The sequence below is a fragment of the Micrasema longulum genome, unplaced genomic scaffold, assembly GCF_059751315.1.
Source record: "Micrasema longulum isolate JH-2025_06_02 unplaced genomic scaffold, ASM5975131v1 h1tg001567l, whole genome shotgun sequence".
NCBI lineage: Eukaryota > Metazoa > Arthropoda > Insecta > Trichoptera > Brachycentridae > Micrasema > Micrasema longulum.
The window spans coordinates 412,602-431,752 of NW_028278750.1; the positions used below are offsets into that span (position 1 = coordinate 412,602).

General features: G+C 33.2%; 1 protein-coding gene and 1 long non-coding RNA gene across 2 annotated transcripts; both read left to right on the forward strand.

The window, feature by feature from the left end:
• The first annotated feature begins 793 nt into the window (after window positions 1–793).
• On the forward strand, window positions 794–7,478 carry LOC148274841 (uncharacterized). Its single transcript, XM_088236561.1, has 3 exons — window positions 794–919; window positions 4,860–5,431; window positions 6,231–7,478. The coding sequence occupies exons 2-3, from the start codon at window positions 4,867–4,869 to the stop codon at window positions 7,022–7,024; spliced, it is 1,359 nt and encodes a 452-aa protein (XP_088092687.1). The 5' UTR covers window positions 794–919; window positions 4,860–4,866; the 3' UTR covers window positions 7,025–7,478.
• A 759-nt stretch (window positions 7,479–8,237) lies between these two features.
• On the forward strand, window positions 8,238–13,877 carry LOC148274842 (uncharacterized). The gene is made up of 3 exons (XR_015824190.1): window positions 8,238–8,367; window positions 10,544–11,249; window positions 13,298–13,877. It is a non-coding gene; the product is annotated as an uncharacterized LOC148274842 (long non-coding RNA).
• Window positions 13,878–19,151: the final 5,274 nt, after the last annotated feature.

The following is a 19,151-nucleotide window of genomic DNA, read 5'->3' on the forward strand; positions in this document are numbered from 1 at the left end:
TATTATTAGGGGTATTAACCCCCAAATATTACATATCATAACAAGGAATAGTGTGAACACAAAAAATATAAACAAAATATCAATGAGCAATTTGTACAAGAAAAAAATCAAATACATGAATTGAAAAAGTAAAAAAAACACAGGTAAAAAATCAAATAATTTTTGCCTCCCAGTCATTTTGATAAGAAATTCTTAAAAATAGAAATATTGTATAATAATACATTTATGTTTATATAAATTTCCTCATAATATTTCAATCATGTTTTAAAATTAAAATAAACAGCAACCCATTTTAATATTATTGATATTTTTTCGACAGCAATTATCTAAATTTACAAAACTATAAAGCTTCATCAATTATCTCACAATACATACTTGTATGTCAATAAATACTTACTTTGTTATATTTTTCCCGAAATTCAAATATAAATACCTAAATTCCCCATTACCTATTAAACACTTAGCCTCACCATTGGTTTTTCCTTCAATTATGATTAATGTACATGCTATAGTTCATAAGATTATTTTTATTTTCTACTTAAGTACCTTGAATTATATAACTATTTAAGGACATTCCATCCAAATCATCTTCACATTCGTTTGAAAATGCCCTAACAAGGCGAAACAATTGTCACGAAGTTTTTATTTTTATAAATATTGATTGAACTGCAAAACAATGTCATTTTTTAACAAGAACTATAATTATTGTCTAAATTAAACTAATTAACTAGTCAGGTACCTAAAGGAAATAATAAAAATTATCTTCTAGCCATAATTTCTATACCAGTTTGTCTCTGGTATTCCATTTCGTCTGTGATTTCGCTGTCAAGCACGAAGTACGCGTCACTTTCTCGTGGATTCATAAATTACAATATTATTGCACGAAAACGAGATTTTTGTGTACAAATCACATCAAAAAGTAAGTAAAAACTTCACCATGTAAACTAGAACAATATATGCGTTATTTGTAGAAAGTTTAAAGGCGTCTCTATACGTTCGTCAGAACGCTGGCAAATGCGTATTGGCAAACGTGTGAAGCGGGTATTTGTGAATGGAATAGCGAGCACACGCGCTGGCACATACGCCGGCGAGCAATCCGCTCATTGTCGGTTTTTCAACACGGATTTATTTGTTTTTTTATTTAACGAATTAACGGACAATATCCAATTTAAACTAATTATATAACGAAAAACAATAATAATACAGTAACAAATAATATAAGGAATACAATAAAGAAAAGCAAAGACAAGTTAATACATTAGACAGACATTATGGAATCCAGGTTCATTCTACAAATATGTAGTCAATTTAGTGGGAATATTTCTTCAGCCTATTTGCAAAAAAACTTCATTTACAATCGAAATAATTTAGATCTTGATTTTCATTTACCAATCCAATCATTCTGGGTAGAGGCGCATGAAAACCATAATCAGTCTTATGATGACCGAGGAACAGAATCCAATTAAATTTTAAATCAAATTCAGATCAAAGGGAGCTGACAACGGTGGTGATCGCGTCCACACTTTGGGCCAGATCTTATTGCGCTGCGAGTATCCGAGAGAGCGTTGCTTACGTCCGCTCATTGGCCCCTACGGATAGATACTGAATCACATTCAAAACAAGTAAAAAAAAACAGGGTTATGGGAGCCTTAATTGATTGGCATAATTGATATTTATTTATTATACGGCACAAGTTCCTTTTACAATATAAAATATACAAACGAATGAGTTAGTTAGATATACTAAAATTTAAAAACAATTTTAAAACACGGGTATAAAAAGAAAAATAACAAGAAATACATAAATATACATGTATGTATGTTAGCATACAAAAGATATATAAAATATAAAATGAATAAACACCAGATCATTAGCATAAGTAGCTTTTGCAAATAATACGTTGATCGTTACTATATAACATCATAAAATATTTACAAATAGATGATTTGAATCCACAGAGACTCGAGTTAAAAATGTCGATATGAGAGGTACATTCGTTTCCTTGTCTGTGTATACGCGGTATTGGTGAGTGACAAAGATAATTGGTTTGAGAAGGGTAACAATAATATGGACTGTTTTGTCTAGTTCTACGTATTGGTATATTAATGTTTATTAAATCCAGGAGTTCGCGACAGTAGAATTTAGATTTAATGATTTTGTATAAAAATATTAGGTCAGTTATTTTCCTGCGATCCTCCGGAGTAGGTAAATTCAAAAAGTTTAACAAAGACATATAGTTAATTTGTTCTATAGGAATATGCAGTTTGAAATTAATGAATCTTAAACATTTTTGTTGGACTCTTTCAACATTATTTATGTGAATTTTGTAAAAAGGGGACCATATAGTAGAGTTTTACTCTAATTGGCTTCTAACCAAGGATATATATTATACACGAGTTTCATTATTTTAACTGATTAAAAATCCTTTATGGTTCTAAGAATTAAACCCAAAATTTTCATACTTTTAGAAGTAATGTGGTTGATGTGGCTTTTGAATTTAAGTTTTTCATCGAATATGACACCAAGATCTCGAATCTCTGTGACTTTCCAGTTGAATGTAGATAGTTAGATAGAATAGATGTAAAATAGTTTACATTTAAAAACAAATTATTAGAGATACACTAGTTATTTAATCTATTTAAATTTATTTATTTTTATTTATTTACTTAACTTTTTGTACATAATGTTATTTGTACATTGGCGGGCTTATTGCCGAATGGCAATTTCTTCCAACCAACCAATAAAATAAAAGTTTTATTTTTATAATTCAAGTTACAGAACATATTCAATAGAAAAAAGATTAAAAAGCTAAAGATATATAAAAATAGAAATAAACGTATTTGTTTATAAATTACCTTAAATCAAAACTATTACTCAATGGGAAAAAGGAAAAAAAGAGGAAAGAGGAAAGGATGAAAGATTAAGGAAGAGAAAGGAGATGTTTCTTCAGACGTGATATAAACAGAAATAATGTAGTAACATCTTTGATGGTGGATGGGAGATGATTCCATAGTCTAGCCGCATGGACACTATATGAGTTAGAGAAGAAAGAGGAATTGTGGATGGGTATTATTTTTATTTAGTTTTTTAAGAGAGTGCCTTGAGAATTAGATCGAAGAGGTAAACCATGAACTGATAAGCGAAATTTGATTGAAGTGTGTGGCAGTCATTTTCATCTGTTATTTCCTTGTAGATCTTAATGTCGTCAGCAAAACGTAAAAATTCAACATCAATAAAACATTCAACAATATTATTTATAAACACTAGGAATAATGCTGGCCCCAGATGGCTTCCCTGTGGCAGGCCACTTGTTGCGGGGATAGCGCGAGATGTAGATGATTTTATTTTAACGAATAGTTCTCTGCTTGACTAATAGCTTTCAAACCATTTATGCAATGGGTCGTTTATACCTAGAGAGTGAATTTTTTAAGTACCTATATTTTTTTGTGATATTTTATCGAAAGCTTTTGTGAAATCCGTATACATGATATCATAACACAATGGATTAAATTAATGTAAACAATCTTAGAATCTATTTAAATTTACAATGAGTATTGTCATGGCATGATCTAGGCAGACATGGCAAGTGTGTTATCTCAAGTCAGGAGTTATAATACCGCTTGCTTCTTAAATGCATGCCCTTGCTGTAGAACACATCGACCGTATTGTTTAGTAAGATTTTGTTAACTGTTCTGAGAAACCTTGGCAGAGGGGAAAATAATCCGACGTTGATTTTAAATTTCCCACAGCAAAGACAGCATTGGTACGCAAGTTACGGTGAGGTACATAAAGGTTGATCTGAGCAAGGATATCATGGTCATCTATATAGTTCAATATTACTTTGTGCAAGAATATTAAACCAGCTAAAACTCTTCTGAACTAACTGTTTTATAAATTATAATATAAATTTCCAGTGCAGCAGCGAGGCTTATTACGGGAGTAGAAAAATATTCTCACATCTCACAACATCTTCGAGATTAGCACTGGTCAAAAAGCCCAGAGAGAATAAAATACAAGCTTTGCTGGACAGTATTCAAATCCCTTCATGAAATGGTTCCAAAATACCTATCGGACCTTTGTATTAGGGAAAATACATGTCAAAGAATATCTACTCTTAGGTCAGCATTTGATTTAGGAAGAGGAAAATTTGTCGAAATCCGACGCTCCCCAAACACTAGATTTGGAGATCGTGCTTTTGCCGCCGCCGGCCCCTCTGCTTGGAACCGATTGCCTTCAAACTTACGAATCATCGACAGTCCCAGTCAGTTCAGATCCCAACTAAAATCCCACTTCTTTAGACTACCATACCCTCAATTTTAAATCTGGAAATATAATATATCACTTGAGTTTAGTTAGAATGTAAGTTTAGATATACAATTGTAAATCGCCCTTGAGGTGATTTTTTTACAAAAATGGCGCTTTATAAATCAGCCAAATATTATTATTACTAAAACAGAGTATACAAAAATACAGGATAATTACAAAGCAATGAAGTACGTTCTAATAATGTGACGCTGATAGAAATAGTTTTTATTAACACGTCACAATGACAAATCATAATCTGTAAATGCCGAAACATCCATATTCTATACCTCCCCTCAATTTAAAATATCTTAATAATATGAAGGTATTATTTTTTTTATTGAGAAAATTTTAATTGTGGAATAAGTGTCATTGGAGGACTAAAAAACGACTTTTTATTATAGCATACTATTCCATCATATTGTATTTAATTTCATTTTTTTAAACATTAAGTGACTTCATAATATTCTTTCTTTAAGAATGTGCTATTTTATTTTTAGTATAAATATTTTTTTTGATTCCTAAGAATAATAAAAATTTGCATGTTTTCTTTTAAGAAAAAATATGGAAATCGCTTCAGTGTATATTAAGACTGAACCGGTGACTGGCGATGTAGAAGGAGATATTCTCCATACTGGGGAAGGGACGCCATGTCCGTATATAAAAGAGGAGCCGGGTGTAGCTACCGTCAAGGCTGAACCGGGGACTGCCGATGAAGAAGGAGATATTCTGCATACTAAAGAAGGGGCGCCATATCCCTATATAAAAGAAGAGTCAGGTCTAGCTACCGTGAAGGCTGAACCGGGAACTTGTGATCTAGGAGATATTCTCTCTACTTGGGAAGGTACGTCATGCCGCTATATAAAAGAGGAGCCAGGTGGTGCTACCGCGAAGACTGAACCGGGGACAGGCGATGAAGAGAGAGATATTCTGCATACTAGAGAAGGGGCGTCATGTCGCTATATAAAAGATGAGCCATGTGTCACTACTGTGAAGGCTGAACCCGGGACCAGTTCTGACCAGCCTAGGACAACGAGTCAAAAAGTTACCTTCACAGAGATAGCCATTGATTATCCTGACATTAAACAAAAATGTTTGGATTCCTCTCGTGACAGTGAAATTTCCTCAAGTAAGTAATACTTTATTTCATATTATCTGCTCAGATATGTCTATGGACTATGGATGCTAGTACGCAGAGGATTTAAACTCAAATTTTATAATTGTTGACAAAAAAATGTGGTTGCAACATGCCATGTATTAGACACAGCCCTGGTCTCTTTAAGAGGTTCGCGTCAGTATGAACGGAGATATTCTGAATCAGGTAGAAGAATTTGTGTATCTAGAAAGTATGTTTGCTAGGGATGGAAAGGCTAGAAAGGAAAATAAATATATTGAAAGGAGGGTGAGTGCCGGGAACAGGGTGAACTGAAATCTACTTTGGCAAACAAATGTTTATCGCAGGAGGCAAAACTAGCAGTTCACAATTGAGTTCTAGTGCCAACTCTCATGTACGGGAGCGAAGTATGGAATTGGAAAAATAATTATGAAAGTAGGTTAAATGCTGTCGAAACACGATCCCTCAGGCGAATGTGTGGTAAAACTATATATGATAGGTGCACAAATGTCGAGATCCGTGAACTATGTAAGGCTGAGACATGCATTATCGACATAGTCAAGAAAGGGGTGCTGCGTTGGTTTGGACATGCAGAGCGAATGGACAGTGAAAGAACGGCTAAAAGGATCTACGATGATCGCATCGTCAACAATCGTGTTGATGGATACAGAAAATAGATCTTAAAACCACCGGGGCGTATGGCAGCCCTATTCTAGACCCTAAGGTGTCAAGTTTATGAAATCTTCCGCATTCTTGATCTAGTCAAATGTAAGATTTAAAGAGCTCTCATACATTATTCTTGTTTTTGTTTCAGGTTCTCAAGCGAGCCAGAAGAGTTTCGACTGTTCAGAGTGTCAATATAAATGTCCAAAAAAGAGTAGTTTGGTAACGCACATGTTAACTCACACAGGCGAAAAGTCGTTCTCATGCTCTAAGTGCCAATTTAAATGTTCTCAAAAACGCAATTTGAAATCACACATGTTTACTCATACCGGTGAGAAACCATTCTCTTGTCCGGAGTGCCAATTTAAATGTGCGCGGAGAGATACTTTAAAATCACACACATTAACTCATTCCAGTGAGAAACCATTTTCATGCTTAAAGTGCCAATTCAAATGTACTCAAAAGAGGCATTTGAAATCACATATGTTAACTCATACCAGTGAGAAACCATTCTCATGCTCACAGTGCCAATTTAAGTGTTCTCATAAACATACTTTAAAGTCACACATATTTGTTCATACCGGTGAGAAACCGTTCTCATGCTCAGAATGTCAAATCAAATTTTCTCAAAGAAATCATTTAAAACGACACATGTCAACTCATACCGGCTTAAAATTATTCTCATGCACTGTGTGCCAATTTAAATTTTCTCAGAGAATCCATTTAAAGCGGCACATGTTAACTCATACTGGTGAAAAACCATTCTCATGCTCGGAGTGCCCATATAAATGTAATCTGAAAAGTAGTTTAAAATCACACATGTTTACTCACACAAATGAGAAACCGCTCTCTTGTTCAGAGTGCCAATTTAAATGTTCTCGGAATGGCAGTTTAAAAAGACACATGTTAAATCATTCCGGTGAGAAAAGGTTCTCAAGTTCATAGTGCCGAATTAAATGTTCGCAAAATGCAATTTAAAAGCACACATGTTTAATGATGTCAATGAGTAAACATTATCATTCTCAGATTCTTGGAAAATATTTTCTAAAAACAGAATTTAATTCGTAAAATTATATTGGTCGTTCTTATACTGTGAAATTTTACAATAATAAATATATTTTATACTCAATCTGCAATGGATTGTTGATCCTCAGCGTTCTGTATTATTTTCAAGACTAACAATAGATCTGCGATTAAAGTTTCGCGTTTATAGTGCGCGGGCAGGCCGGTATATACGTTGTCGGCCGTCGGATAGAGTAAGAGTAGGGGGAACCGATCGTGCGGTCTCCCGTACCCCCTCTCCTCGGCGGCGGCCGCGCGCACGCGTGGTGGGCAGTACACCTTCGACGCTTTATAATGCGTGCGCTAAAAATAAAAGTTTAGTTCGCTCCAGACACTTGAGTCGTGTGTTTCTTCTGTTGCCTCCGCCCTCTCCGCTTCCCGCTCGGACTTGGCTCTTCGCTGCTGGTGGCCGCCTTTGCACCAACACGGCCCGTTGGAAAGTCCTTTTCAGGGCTACTGAGGGTGACGTAGCGGTCAGTGCTCTCTCGGTACGCCACAAGAAAACATATATTCAAATTTTTTTTTTTTAAATAAAAACCTTTATTAGCATAAATAAACTATACATTCAGTAAAAAAATAGAACACTCATACCCGTATGCAGAGACAAACCTTAAGGTGAGGAAAGAACATTCTATTAGAATGTACATTCCTCACCTTAAGTTTTGTCTCTGCATACGGGTATTAAGGTTGAACCCGCCAAAAAGGAGTCTGGCTCTTGCGTTTGGTAAGTTTACAAAATTACATAAAAAAGAAACAAAAAATGCAAAACAAAATTAAAAATTGAGAAAATTTAAATAAAAACACAAAATTTATAAACACAGGCACATATTAAACATACATCTTTATTTTCAAAATTCATTTAAAATATATTCAAAATATATTCAATATCTAAAGCACGACAAAAGACAAATCACAAAAAAACAATTAACAGTAGCTACTAAATAAATAAATGAATACTACTGTAAGTTAAATTTTAAATGTAATGTATTTAAAGAGAATAAAAAAAATAAACACTTTTCCAATATGAATTGTAAAAGCACGTCACACTCCAAGTATGTACAACGGCCATTAGACTGGCAACGTTCTCCGCAGTATTACGCAATGGACGCCATTTCGTGTCTGACAGTGTTTGGTGTATGTAGCGGGCTTTTAACCCTAGTTAAAGGTACCTATAATATTATACATGGGCGGAGAAATGATCTTCACCAACGAAGAAACAACTTTGGGTAAATTTCCTAATGTTTTATAGTAGAATAGAAGCATTACTCAGTAGGTAATAGGAGGTGTCGGTTTATGTCAACATGACATACGTTTAGTACATGTAAACAATTCTGTGACAAAATTCGTAAACACGCGGCTTCATTTCGACCCGTCAATAATGTTAATGTTCGGATAATTTATATAGCGCCATTTTTGTGAAAATCACCTCAAGGGTGCTGTAATATAAATAAATATCCCAACACGTCTTGCAGCTACAGAGTGCATGGACGGTTGGGATTCTAGTTCCTCGTCTCCAGTTATGATATATATGAGCTAGATAACAGAATGTCTTGCAGCTACAGAGCGCATGGACAATAAGAAATCTAGCCCCTATTTACATTTTTATTATTTTTATTTGACAATGAAGTTTAGAGTTTAAGTGATATTTTAAAAACGAAATAAAAAGCAAATTTACAAAATTAGAAGTTAGATAACAACAAGTCTCGCAGCTACTGAGCTACTGTTATCAACACCATTTAACACCGTTTTCCTAGGAAAACCACTCTCTAATCACCTTTACGATGGCTGTCCACTGCATCACCGTTCACTTCGGCTGTTAAAATACGGGCACCGCTGTCCTAGGAAATCCTAGCTTAATCAGTGTGTCACTTTTCAGTAGTGACGTCATGAAACGGTTGGCGTTCTTACTTTCACTGACCTGACAAGAATCTATGGAATATTGCTTTGATTACTTTATTTAGTTCATCGTAATTTGCTCATTTCTATGTTATGGTTGTTTTTACGAACGTTTCGATTTAGAAAAACCTAGAAAGTTGACATAATCTCTAGTTGAAATGTCAAATTATACAAATTATACTCTTTTTTTCTATAGTCTAAACGTTGCGGAGACTTCAAAGCGGAAACCGGAAATACTACACGTAAATATAAGGAGTGACGTCATTAATTACGATTTTAAAATGAATACTATTTTTAATATTTTCTATTTATTTTTGCGTGCGTTTTCGAGATATTTCATCCTACTCCGAATTTTTTTAATATTCACGTGTACACGAAAACATTTTAAAAATTTAATTCCGGGTTGGGCTGGAATTCCTCATTAAAATCGTATTAAAAAAATTGTATTTAATTTCAACCAAAGTTACTATCTTTTTTTACAATTCGGTGTTAGATTAGAGGGTTGTGTACATGAAAAAAAATGCAATAGATTAAGAAAATGTAATATTAATTTACTCAAATACATTGTTTCATTATTTTATATCTTTCAAATCATTTTTTAAAATGTTGCATTTTACTAATTATAGTCCTTCCAAGGAAAAGGGCGAATTTAAATTTGAAAAAATGTATTTTTTTTTAGTGAATTACTCTTGAACTAGAATGCGAAGTTGTGTCAATTGTTTTAAGTATATGAATAATAACAAGATTTATTGTTTATCAATATATGTGTATACATATTTTTTCCGATATAATTTGTACTGTGCATTTTATTTACACTTTATTAATTATTAGTATGATGAACACAAAATATTAAATTAAAAACATACTTATTTAAAAAATAAATACTCGTAAATATATGACATTTTCTTAAGTTATTGTATTTTTCGCTCTAATCCAAAAGAGATTTTTAAAAACATTAAAAATAACAAGATAAACATCAAGATTTTTTTAATCAGTATTCTGTACATTAAAAAGGTTTGTGTGTAAGTTTTGCGAAAGCGGCATCACTACATAATAGACATATTTATGGTTTGATTAAATGAAAATACCTACTTGTTTATAAACCTGTGTTTTTAATCCATTACTTCGTCAGATTTTTTTGTTTACTATTTTTACTGTACATATGTATTTCATTGCTATGTAATTATGCTTTATTTTTTTAATACTTTGTTTTACTTCTTATGTTTATTGTAAACAAATAAATAAAAATAAAAAACACAAAAAATAATAACCTGTTAGTAAATAAATAAATTGAGGGCATGTTTCAAAATAACGTCATTTTTTTCCTCGGCACGGGACACCACGGTTGTCGCAATTATCAGGCACCACATTATCTTGATTAAAAAAAATAAATGCAACAAATGTTAAATAGTGCACAAAATATCTATTTTTTATAAAGGAACTTAAGGTCTGGCTTTTGGAATTCATGATTTTATTTTTTATCCAAATGATTTGTTTGTTTTCCAGGATTAATCAAAGTTTTACTTTGTATATGGTTTTGATAGTAAAAATATGGATATCGCTTCTGTAAATATTAAGACTGAACCGGAGACTGATGATGTAGGAGATATTCTCTATACCGGGGAAGGGACGTTATGGCCCTGTATAAAAGAGGAGCCAGGTGTTGCTACCGTGAAGGCTGAACCGGGGACTGGCGATGTAGAAGAAGATATTCTTCATACCTGGGGAGAGGCGTCATGTTCCTATATAGCGGAAGAGCTACGTTTTGTTACCGTAAAAGCTGAACCGGGGACTGGCGATGTAGAAGGAGATACTCTCCATACTGGGAAAGGCGCGCAACGTCACTACAGAAACGAGGAGCCATGTGTCGCTACCGTGAAGGCTGAACCGGGGACCGGTGTAGGAGATGTTTTCCATACTGGGGAAGGTGTGCTATTTCCCTACAAAAGCAAAAGGTTTGGTTTCGCTACCGTGAAGGTTGAACCGGGGACCGGTGATGTAGAAGGAGATATTCTCCATTCTAGAGAAGAAGCGTCATGTCTCTATATTAAAGAAGAGCCAGGTGTTCTTGCCGTGAAGGCTGAACCGGGGACCAGTGCTAACCAGCCTAGGAGAACCGGTGATATTATTACCTACACAGAGATGGACATCGAGTACCCTTATATTAAACAAGAATGTTTGGATTCCTCTCGTTGCAACGAACTTGCCTCAAGTAAGTAATACTTTCTTTCATATTATCTGCCCTGAAATGTATGTGGAATATAGATGATGGTACTCAGAGGACTTACGGCTGTAGTCTGGTAAAACGAACGCAAAATGAGGAAGTCATACGATTGTGCCATTTTAAAACGATTGCTTTTTTTCAATCGCGCAATAATAAAAAGATAAAAACAAATAAATGAGATTAAAACAATAATTGTTAAAGGTATTTTTATTAAAAAATATACTTAAAAGTTTTATGTAAATAAAATATAATTACTTTTAGACCGGCAGATTACGCTATTTCAAATTAAGAATCAACTAAGGTATCTAACAGCAATATATTTTAGCCAACTAAAACACAGGCTGGTCAAAAAACTTCTCGTTGTAAATAACTAAAGATTGAACTATGTAAATATCAAGATGTAAAAGAGCTGAGTTTAAACGTCGGACCTTTAGAGGTGATTCCAAGTCCAAACATTACCTCTATGGTCCGAACCGATAAACTCAGTTTAATTCAACGCAAGTTTATTTTAATGTATTGAACACACGAATACATCTCTCACTTCTGTTGAATTCTCCTTGATTTTGTTTCGAATATTCTTATAACGGGATTATTGAGCGAGAATTTCACTGCGGAATTTTCGCACCAAATATTCAGGATAGATTTTACCGAAATATAAAAGCAATGTTAATATAATCATTGCAATATTACATTATTTTGATTGATTACCTCTAAATAAAAAGTCTCTTATTTTTTAAATATTTTTTTTATTTATTTCTTAAGTTAGCTTATATTAAAACTAATATAAACTATTTTGTACATTTACATCATCTATATATATTTACATTTCCTTGCTTATACATTTATTTTTAAATTCTTTCAGACACTTTTCATTCTTCATACATTCAGGCATCTCATCATACATTTTTAAACCCTTATACATCAAACAATTTTGCGACTCAGCTCTTTTCAATAATGGTAGTCTTATTTTATTCTTTTGTCTAGTAGCATATTCATGACAATTTTTGTTTAAGACAACTTTATCCTTAAAATATTTTGGTAATTTATCGTGAAAAAATTTATGTATAAATTTCAACATGTTAAATTGAAGTCTCCTTCTTACAGATAACCATTTTAGTTCATCTCTCATTTTTTTTACATTGCTATATTTATTTTTCATAAGAACTATTCTCATCGCTTTTTTAATATCACCAGGGCCGCGATTATGAACGTTTTCTTCATCAGTACATCTCGAGACGGTATAAATTTATTTATGACAAAATACAAGGTTTTTTAAACTTTACATATAACATTACATTACATATTTTATTTGTACGAAATATTCCCAGTCAGCAAAAGTGCTGGTATAGTTTTAATAAAAAGTCGATAAAAAAAACATCATATATCACTCATCACACGGGCTGTAAGAACTGTTTTATTTATGTGTTTTTTATGTACGTACTTATATGTTTTGTATATTTTTCAGGTCATTAGAAAGTGAATTGTAAAAATTGCTGCAAACACTAAACTGTTTCTTTTCTGTTAGTCCTAGGTTGTTCGCAAGTTAAATTATTTGTCGCTCTTGTATTTATTTTATGTTAAATTTCATATTTGTCTTTATTTTATTATTTTTCATCTTAAATATCATTTTTATTTTTTCTGTGTAAATTAATGCCCCTCGATTAAGCATTTCTGTAATTCTATATACATCTGTGGTTCTAGTATATTTATAAAAATTTAATGTTACTTTACGTACTTCATTGTTCTTTGTATTGATTCTTGCATTTATTTACTACATTGCGACCATATTATTAATCCATATACAAAGTGTGGAAGCATAAAAGCATTGTTTATCATTAATTTACATCGATATTTTAATTATACCGTTAAATCGTGCTCTTGTCTATTTTTCTCCGTCTATTTTTCGATAAAGCTCGTGTTATTTTAGAAATGTTAAAAAAAATAAATTTGTAGTGTTAAATTATTTATCCCTTTTAATTTTTCGAGAGTTGATTATAAGATTCATACATTATTCTTTCATTATTTTTTTGTTTCAGGTTTACAAGCAAGCCAAAAATATTTCGCTTGTTCAAGATGTCAGAAGAATAGTTTGATAACGCACATGTTAACTCAAAACGGCCAGAAATCGTTCTTATGCTCAACGTGTCAATTTAAGTGTTCTTTAAAAAGACGTGTGTCATCTCCATTCTCATGCTCAGAGTGCGAATTCAAATGTTTATTTAAAGGTTCTTTGAAATTACACATGTTTACTCACACCACTGAGAAACCGTACTCATGCTCAGAGTGCCAATTTACATGTTCTCTAAAAGGTAGCCTTGAATCGCATATTTTAACTCACACCGGTGAGAAACCATTATCATGCCTAGAGTGCGAATTTAAATGTGTATTTAAAGGTTCTTTGAAATTGCACATGTCTTCACACACTGCTGAGAAACCGTACTCGTGCTCAGAGTGCCAATTTAAATCTTCCCTCAAAGGTAGCCTTAAATCACACACGTTAAATCATATCGATAAAAAACCATTTTCATTCAAACGTAAAGGTTATTTGAAAACACACATGTTAACTCATACCAATAAGTATTCGCATGCTTAAAATTCTAATTTAAATGTTGACTAGGAATGATGAAAGAAAATAAATAAATAAACAACCAAAAAATATATATTTTTAAATAATATATTTTTATATATAATAAAAATATAGAAGCTTGTCCTGTTGGGTACAATATATTCAAACGTGCAACAAATATAACAGTTTTCTGGATTTTTGATTTTGAAAAATAACTTAAATTAAAAATTAACTAACCGTGAGATTAATCGAATTTAATTATTTTACATTTATACTGGGCAACGCTTAATTTAAAAAAATAATAATTTCTGTTCTTCTTGGACCGTATGGATTTATCAAAAATATTTTGAGACTGTCCAAATTTTTGTAGACGAGGACTGGATTTATGTTCCACGAAGAAGTATAGAAATTGTAAAAAAGAATCATTTTCAAGCGTTGCCTAGTATGTAGGTGAAATAATTCAATTAGATGAATCTCACCCGCACAAACAAAGGTTTCAGCTCTTTAACTTCACAAACATTAACTAATGAAATAATTGAAGGAATATAGATGTTTTTATTATATATATTTAGAATAAGAATGTTTGTGAAAGCAAATTATTCCACCAAATCCCAAAAGGAACACTCCCACACTACCAGAAGTCAAACTAGAGGATGGGTCACGGGGCCTACCGCAAACGCTGAATTCGGGCAAAAAAAATTCAGGTTTCTGGGCCCCAAAATATTTAATATGTTACCCGGACATTACAAAACCATAACCCGAATTTTATTAAATAAATTTTTAAGAAAATGGTTACTGAATTTAGGCAGAGAACATCGGAAAACTTACTTAAAAACATTCTAAAATAATAAATGGTAATTTTATATTATTCAACTAGTAGGTACTCATGTTATTGTTTATTTTTGCATAAAAATGTCTGCCTTAAACTACTTGTACCTAGTTAGGCAGACTAGACATGATCCAGAAAAATCTATTACCCAAGTATGTATGTAGTAGATAAAGAAATGGTAATTTTTGTATGTTTTTTTTATTATTTTTTTTTGTTTTTTTTTTACAATATACAAAAGAGGTAAAATAAAGTATTGAAAAAATAAAGGATAATTACATAGCAATGAAATACATATTAATAGTAAACAAAAAAATCCCACAAAGGCATGGCCTGTTCGTGGGTATACAAGAAAATGTTAATGAATTTTTGCTCCTATAAATAATGGACAGTTATAATATTTTTGTGTAACATAAGAAAGAAAAAATAAAAAATTCTGTTAAAGATTATATGTTTTTTTTCTTGGCCATGTACTGCGGATGCCTCCCGAGAGCCTTAACCACGCTTGCCTACTTTACAAGGCATCAGGTTCTCGACGTCCTGGACGTCCACTGCTGACTGTTCGTCGGCAGTTCGTGTCAGAACTACGGAACGCGAACCTGACTTGGGAGGAGGCACAGGAGCTGGCAGCGATGCTCGGAGGATCTTTGAGGACATCATATATGCTCCAACTAGGGAGCGGGCATGGAATGATAAATGTTTGGAACAGTAAAATAATTTGGTGTAACTTGTACACGAACATTAGAGCACGGCTATCGCCAGCAAACAGATGTTATTATGGCTTGTTTAAACATCTTGGATCAAAATTGCTCACGAGAAAAACTAAGACCATTATTTACAAAACTCTCCTCAGACCGGTCATTACATATAGTGCCGAATGCTGGGTTATGACCAAAAGAGATGAAAATATGGTATTAGTATTCGAAAGAAAAATATTAAGGAAGATATTTGGTGCTGTCAACCAAAACGGAGTGTGGAGGAGACGGTTTAATCATGAATTAGAGGCACTGTATGGCGAACCCAACATTACACATTTCATTAAAATAAGAAGATTACAGTGGTCGGGCCATGTGCACAGAATGAATGATAACCGCACCCCAAAAAATATTATTTATACCACTCCGGAAGTCAGACGAAGCAGAGGCAGACCAAAATTAAGATGGCTGGATAATGTGGAAAGTGACATAAGAGCGATTGGCCTGACGAACTGGAGAAGAGCCGCGGGGTGCGGGGACGAATGGAGATAAATTCTGCAGGAGGCCAGGACCCACAACGGGCTGTGGCGCCACTGATGATGATGATGTACACGAACATTAATTATTCTAAGTAAATTAGGGCAGTGAGTAATGCTATTTAAATGACAGACATTTGAACAATTTATTTTCTTTGTTATTAGTGTAACTCAATTTTTATTATTTTACAAGAATACTACTACAACGTAAACAAAATAACAAATTGAGTCAAACCTTTTTATATTCTAGTGGTGGTGGTGATATATCTAACTACCCACAAACCTGGCGTAGAATTATATACATTGGACTTCGGTCTAGAAAAATAAGTAATCACTTCCCCACAGCTATAAAACCTTCTTTTTACACTAATAATAATATTGCCAAATCTCTGTTTAATTCCAAGTCTAAAACAGAGCTGTTAAACAAGAGTGGCATTATCAAAATATACCAAATCTCATGTGAATGCAAAGAAGTATATATTGGACAAACAGCGTGAAATCTTAAAACTAGGCTAAACGAACACCGCCGTTGCCTGACCAATAAAAAAATATTGAAATTCGCGAATCATATAATAGATATTAACCACTCATTTCGTAATCACACCCTAAAACTGACTGATTTAAGCTGTGAGCAACTCGATAAACTTGAACGACTTCAGAATACATGCATAAGGTACATTTTTGGTCTTAGGAAATATGACCACATTTCTGATTATCGTAGGCAACTGAAATGGCTCAAAATTAGACAGCAGAGAGACTGTCACTCCCTCTCAATTCTGTGCAATGTACTTCATAGCCCTAACTCTCCTATATACCTGCGTGAAAAATTTCAACGCTTATCAGCTCATGGTTTACCTCTTCGTTCTAATTCTTAAGGCACTCTCTTAATACCCCTCCACAATTCCTCTTTCTTCTCTAACTCGTATAGTGTCCGTGCGGCTCCACTGTGGAATCATCTCTCATCCACCATCAAAGATGCTACTACATTATCTCTGTTTAAATCACGTCTGAAGAAACATCTCCTTCTTCTTCTTTCCTCGTTTTTTCTTTTTCCTATTGAGTAATAGTTTATATTTAAGATGATTTATGAACAAGTACGTTTATTTCTATTTTTATATATCTTTAGCTTTTAAATCTTTATTTTGTAATGAATATGTACTGTAACTTATAAAATAAAACTTTGATTTTATTGGTTGGTTGGAAAAATTTGCCATTTGGCAAAAAGCCCGCCAACGTACAAATAACATTATTTAAAAAAAGTTCAATAAATAAATACATTTGATTATTCACTCTTTTCAAAAGTTTATCTCAGTTTCCCTTTTCTATGGTTGGTTGTTTTCTGCATAACTACGTTCAATTATTGCACGCTCATAAACACTTTCAACTTTTTATTTTCGTGCTGCTATATACAAGTAGGCGCTGGGGTCGTTTGATCCCCCGTACGGATCATGTGTGATTTTTGTATGCTTAATGAGAAAAAGGTTAAGTACGTACCGATGCATATGGAATTTATACCTGATATTAGGAAAACTGTCCGTTTTATCCAAATTATTGTTCCTGTAAAGCAGATTGTAGTTCCCAAAAAGAAATTAAGATTGTTTTTATATTAAAACATTTTAGGGGATTGACGCGCCCGCTTTAGCGGCAGCATGAGTGGACAGTAGACGCGATGTCTATAAGTGAAAGTATAACCTTGGATTGAATCTTTAGGGCTGGAATAATATTAAAACACTTAACAATTTACAGTTTTTTATATTTCACAGTAAGAATTTTCCGACCAATGTGATTTAAAATCGAATTATTCATAAGAATGACGAATTGAATTCCCTTTTTTGGAAAACGCGTATTCACAATCTGAGCATTAGAATATTTTTTCCGTTAACGTGTGATTTTAAAATACCTTTCTGGGAACATTAAAATTGGCACTCTGAGCATGAGAATGGTTTCTCACCTGTAATAGACAACTAAGAGCGATTTAAAATTTGCTTCCAGAGAACATTTGAATTAGCACTCAGAGCACGAGAATGGCTTCTCTCAGGTAAAAGCAAATAAATTTCAAAGAACTTCAAAGAGAACATTTAAATTTGCGCTCTGTGTATAAGAAAAGCTTTTAAACGGGATGAGTTGACATGTGTGAATTTAAAGTAGCTTTCTGAGAACATCTAAATTGGCATTCTGAGCATGAGAATGGTTTTTCACCGGTATGAGTAAACATGTGTGATTTCAAATAACTTTTTGTAGAACATTTATATTGGCACCTTGTGCACGAGAAAGGTTTCTCACCGGTATGAGTTAACATGTGTGTTTTCATGTTACTCTTTCGTGAAAATTTCAATTGGCACTCTGAGCATGAGAATGGTTTTTCACCGGTATGAGTTGCCATGTGCGAATTCAAGTGAGTTTTTTGCGAAAATTTTAATTTGCACTTTGAGCATGAGAATGGTTTCTCACCAGTGTGAGTTAACATGTGTGATTTAAGATTATTTTTTAGAGAGCACTTAAATTGGCATTCTGTGCATGAACATGGTTTCTCACCGGTATGAGTATACATGTGTAATTTTAAAGAACCTCTGTGAGAACATTTAAATTGGCACTCCGAGCATGAGAATGGTTTCTCGCCGGTATGAGTTAACATGTGTGATTTCAAATGAGTTTTTTGAGAAAATTTAAATTTGCACTCCGAGCATGAGAATGGTGTTTCACCGGTATGAGTGAGCATGTGCGATTTAAACGTATTTCTCCATGAACATTTGAATTGACATTCTGAACATGAGAATGGTTTTTCACCGGAATGAGTTAACATGTGGGATTTTAAATGGCGTTTTCGGGAGCATTTAAATTGGCACTCTGAGCATGAGAAACGTTTCTCGCTCTTATGAATCACCTTGTGTTTTTTTAAAGCATCTTTTCCAGAAAATAATAATTGGCAATTTGGGCATGAAAATGATTTTTCGCAGGTATGTGTTAACATGTGCGAATTTAAGCCTCTCTTATTTGCACATTTATGTTGACACTCAGAACAGGCGAAATATTTCTGGCCTGCTTTTAAACCTGAAACAAAAAAAAATAATGTTTGAAACCTCTTAAAATCTTACTATTAACTAACGATAAATGAAAAGGGATAAAAAGTGTTAAAAAAAGGATTCAAAAAACTTTAATTGAAAATTTGACATCAAAAAATTTGTTGTAAAATTGTGTTATTATGACAAATTAGAGGTTAATCATTTACATAGTTTTTTTAACTATTTCATAATCTCCTAACAAGGT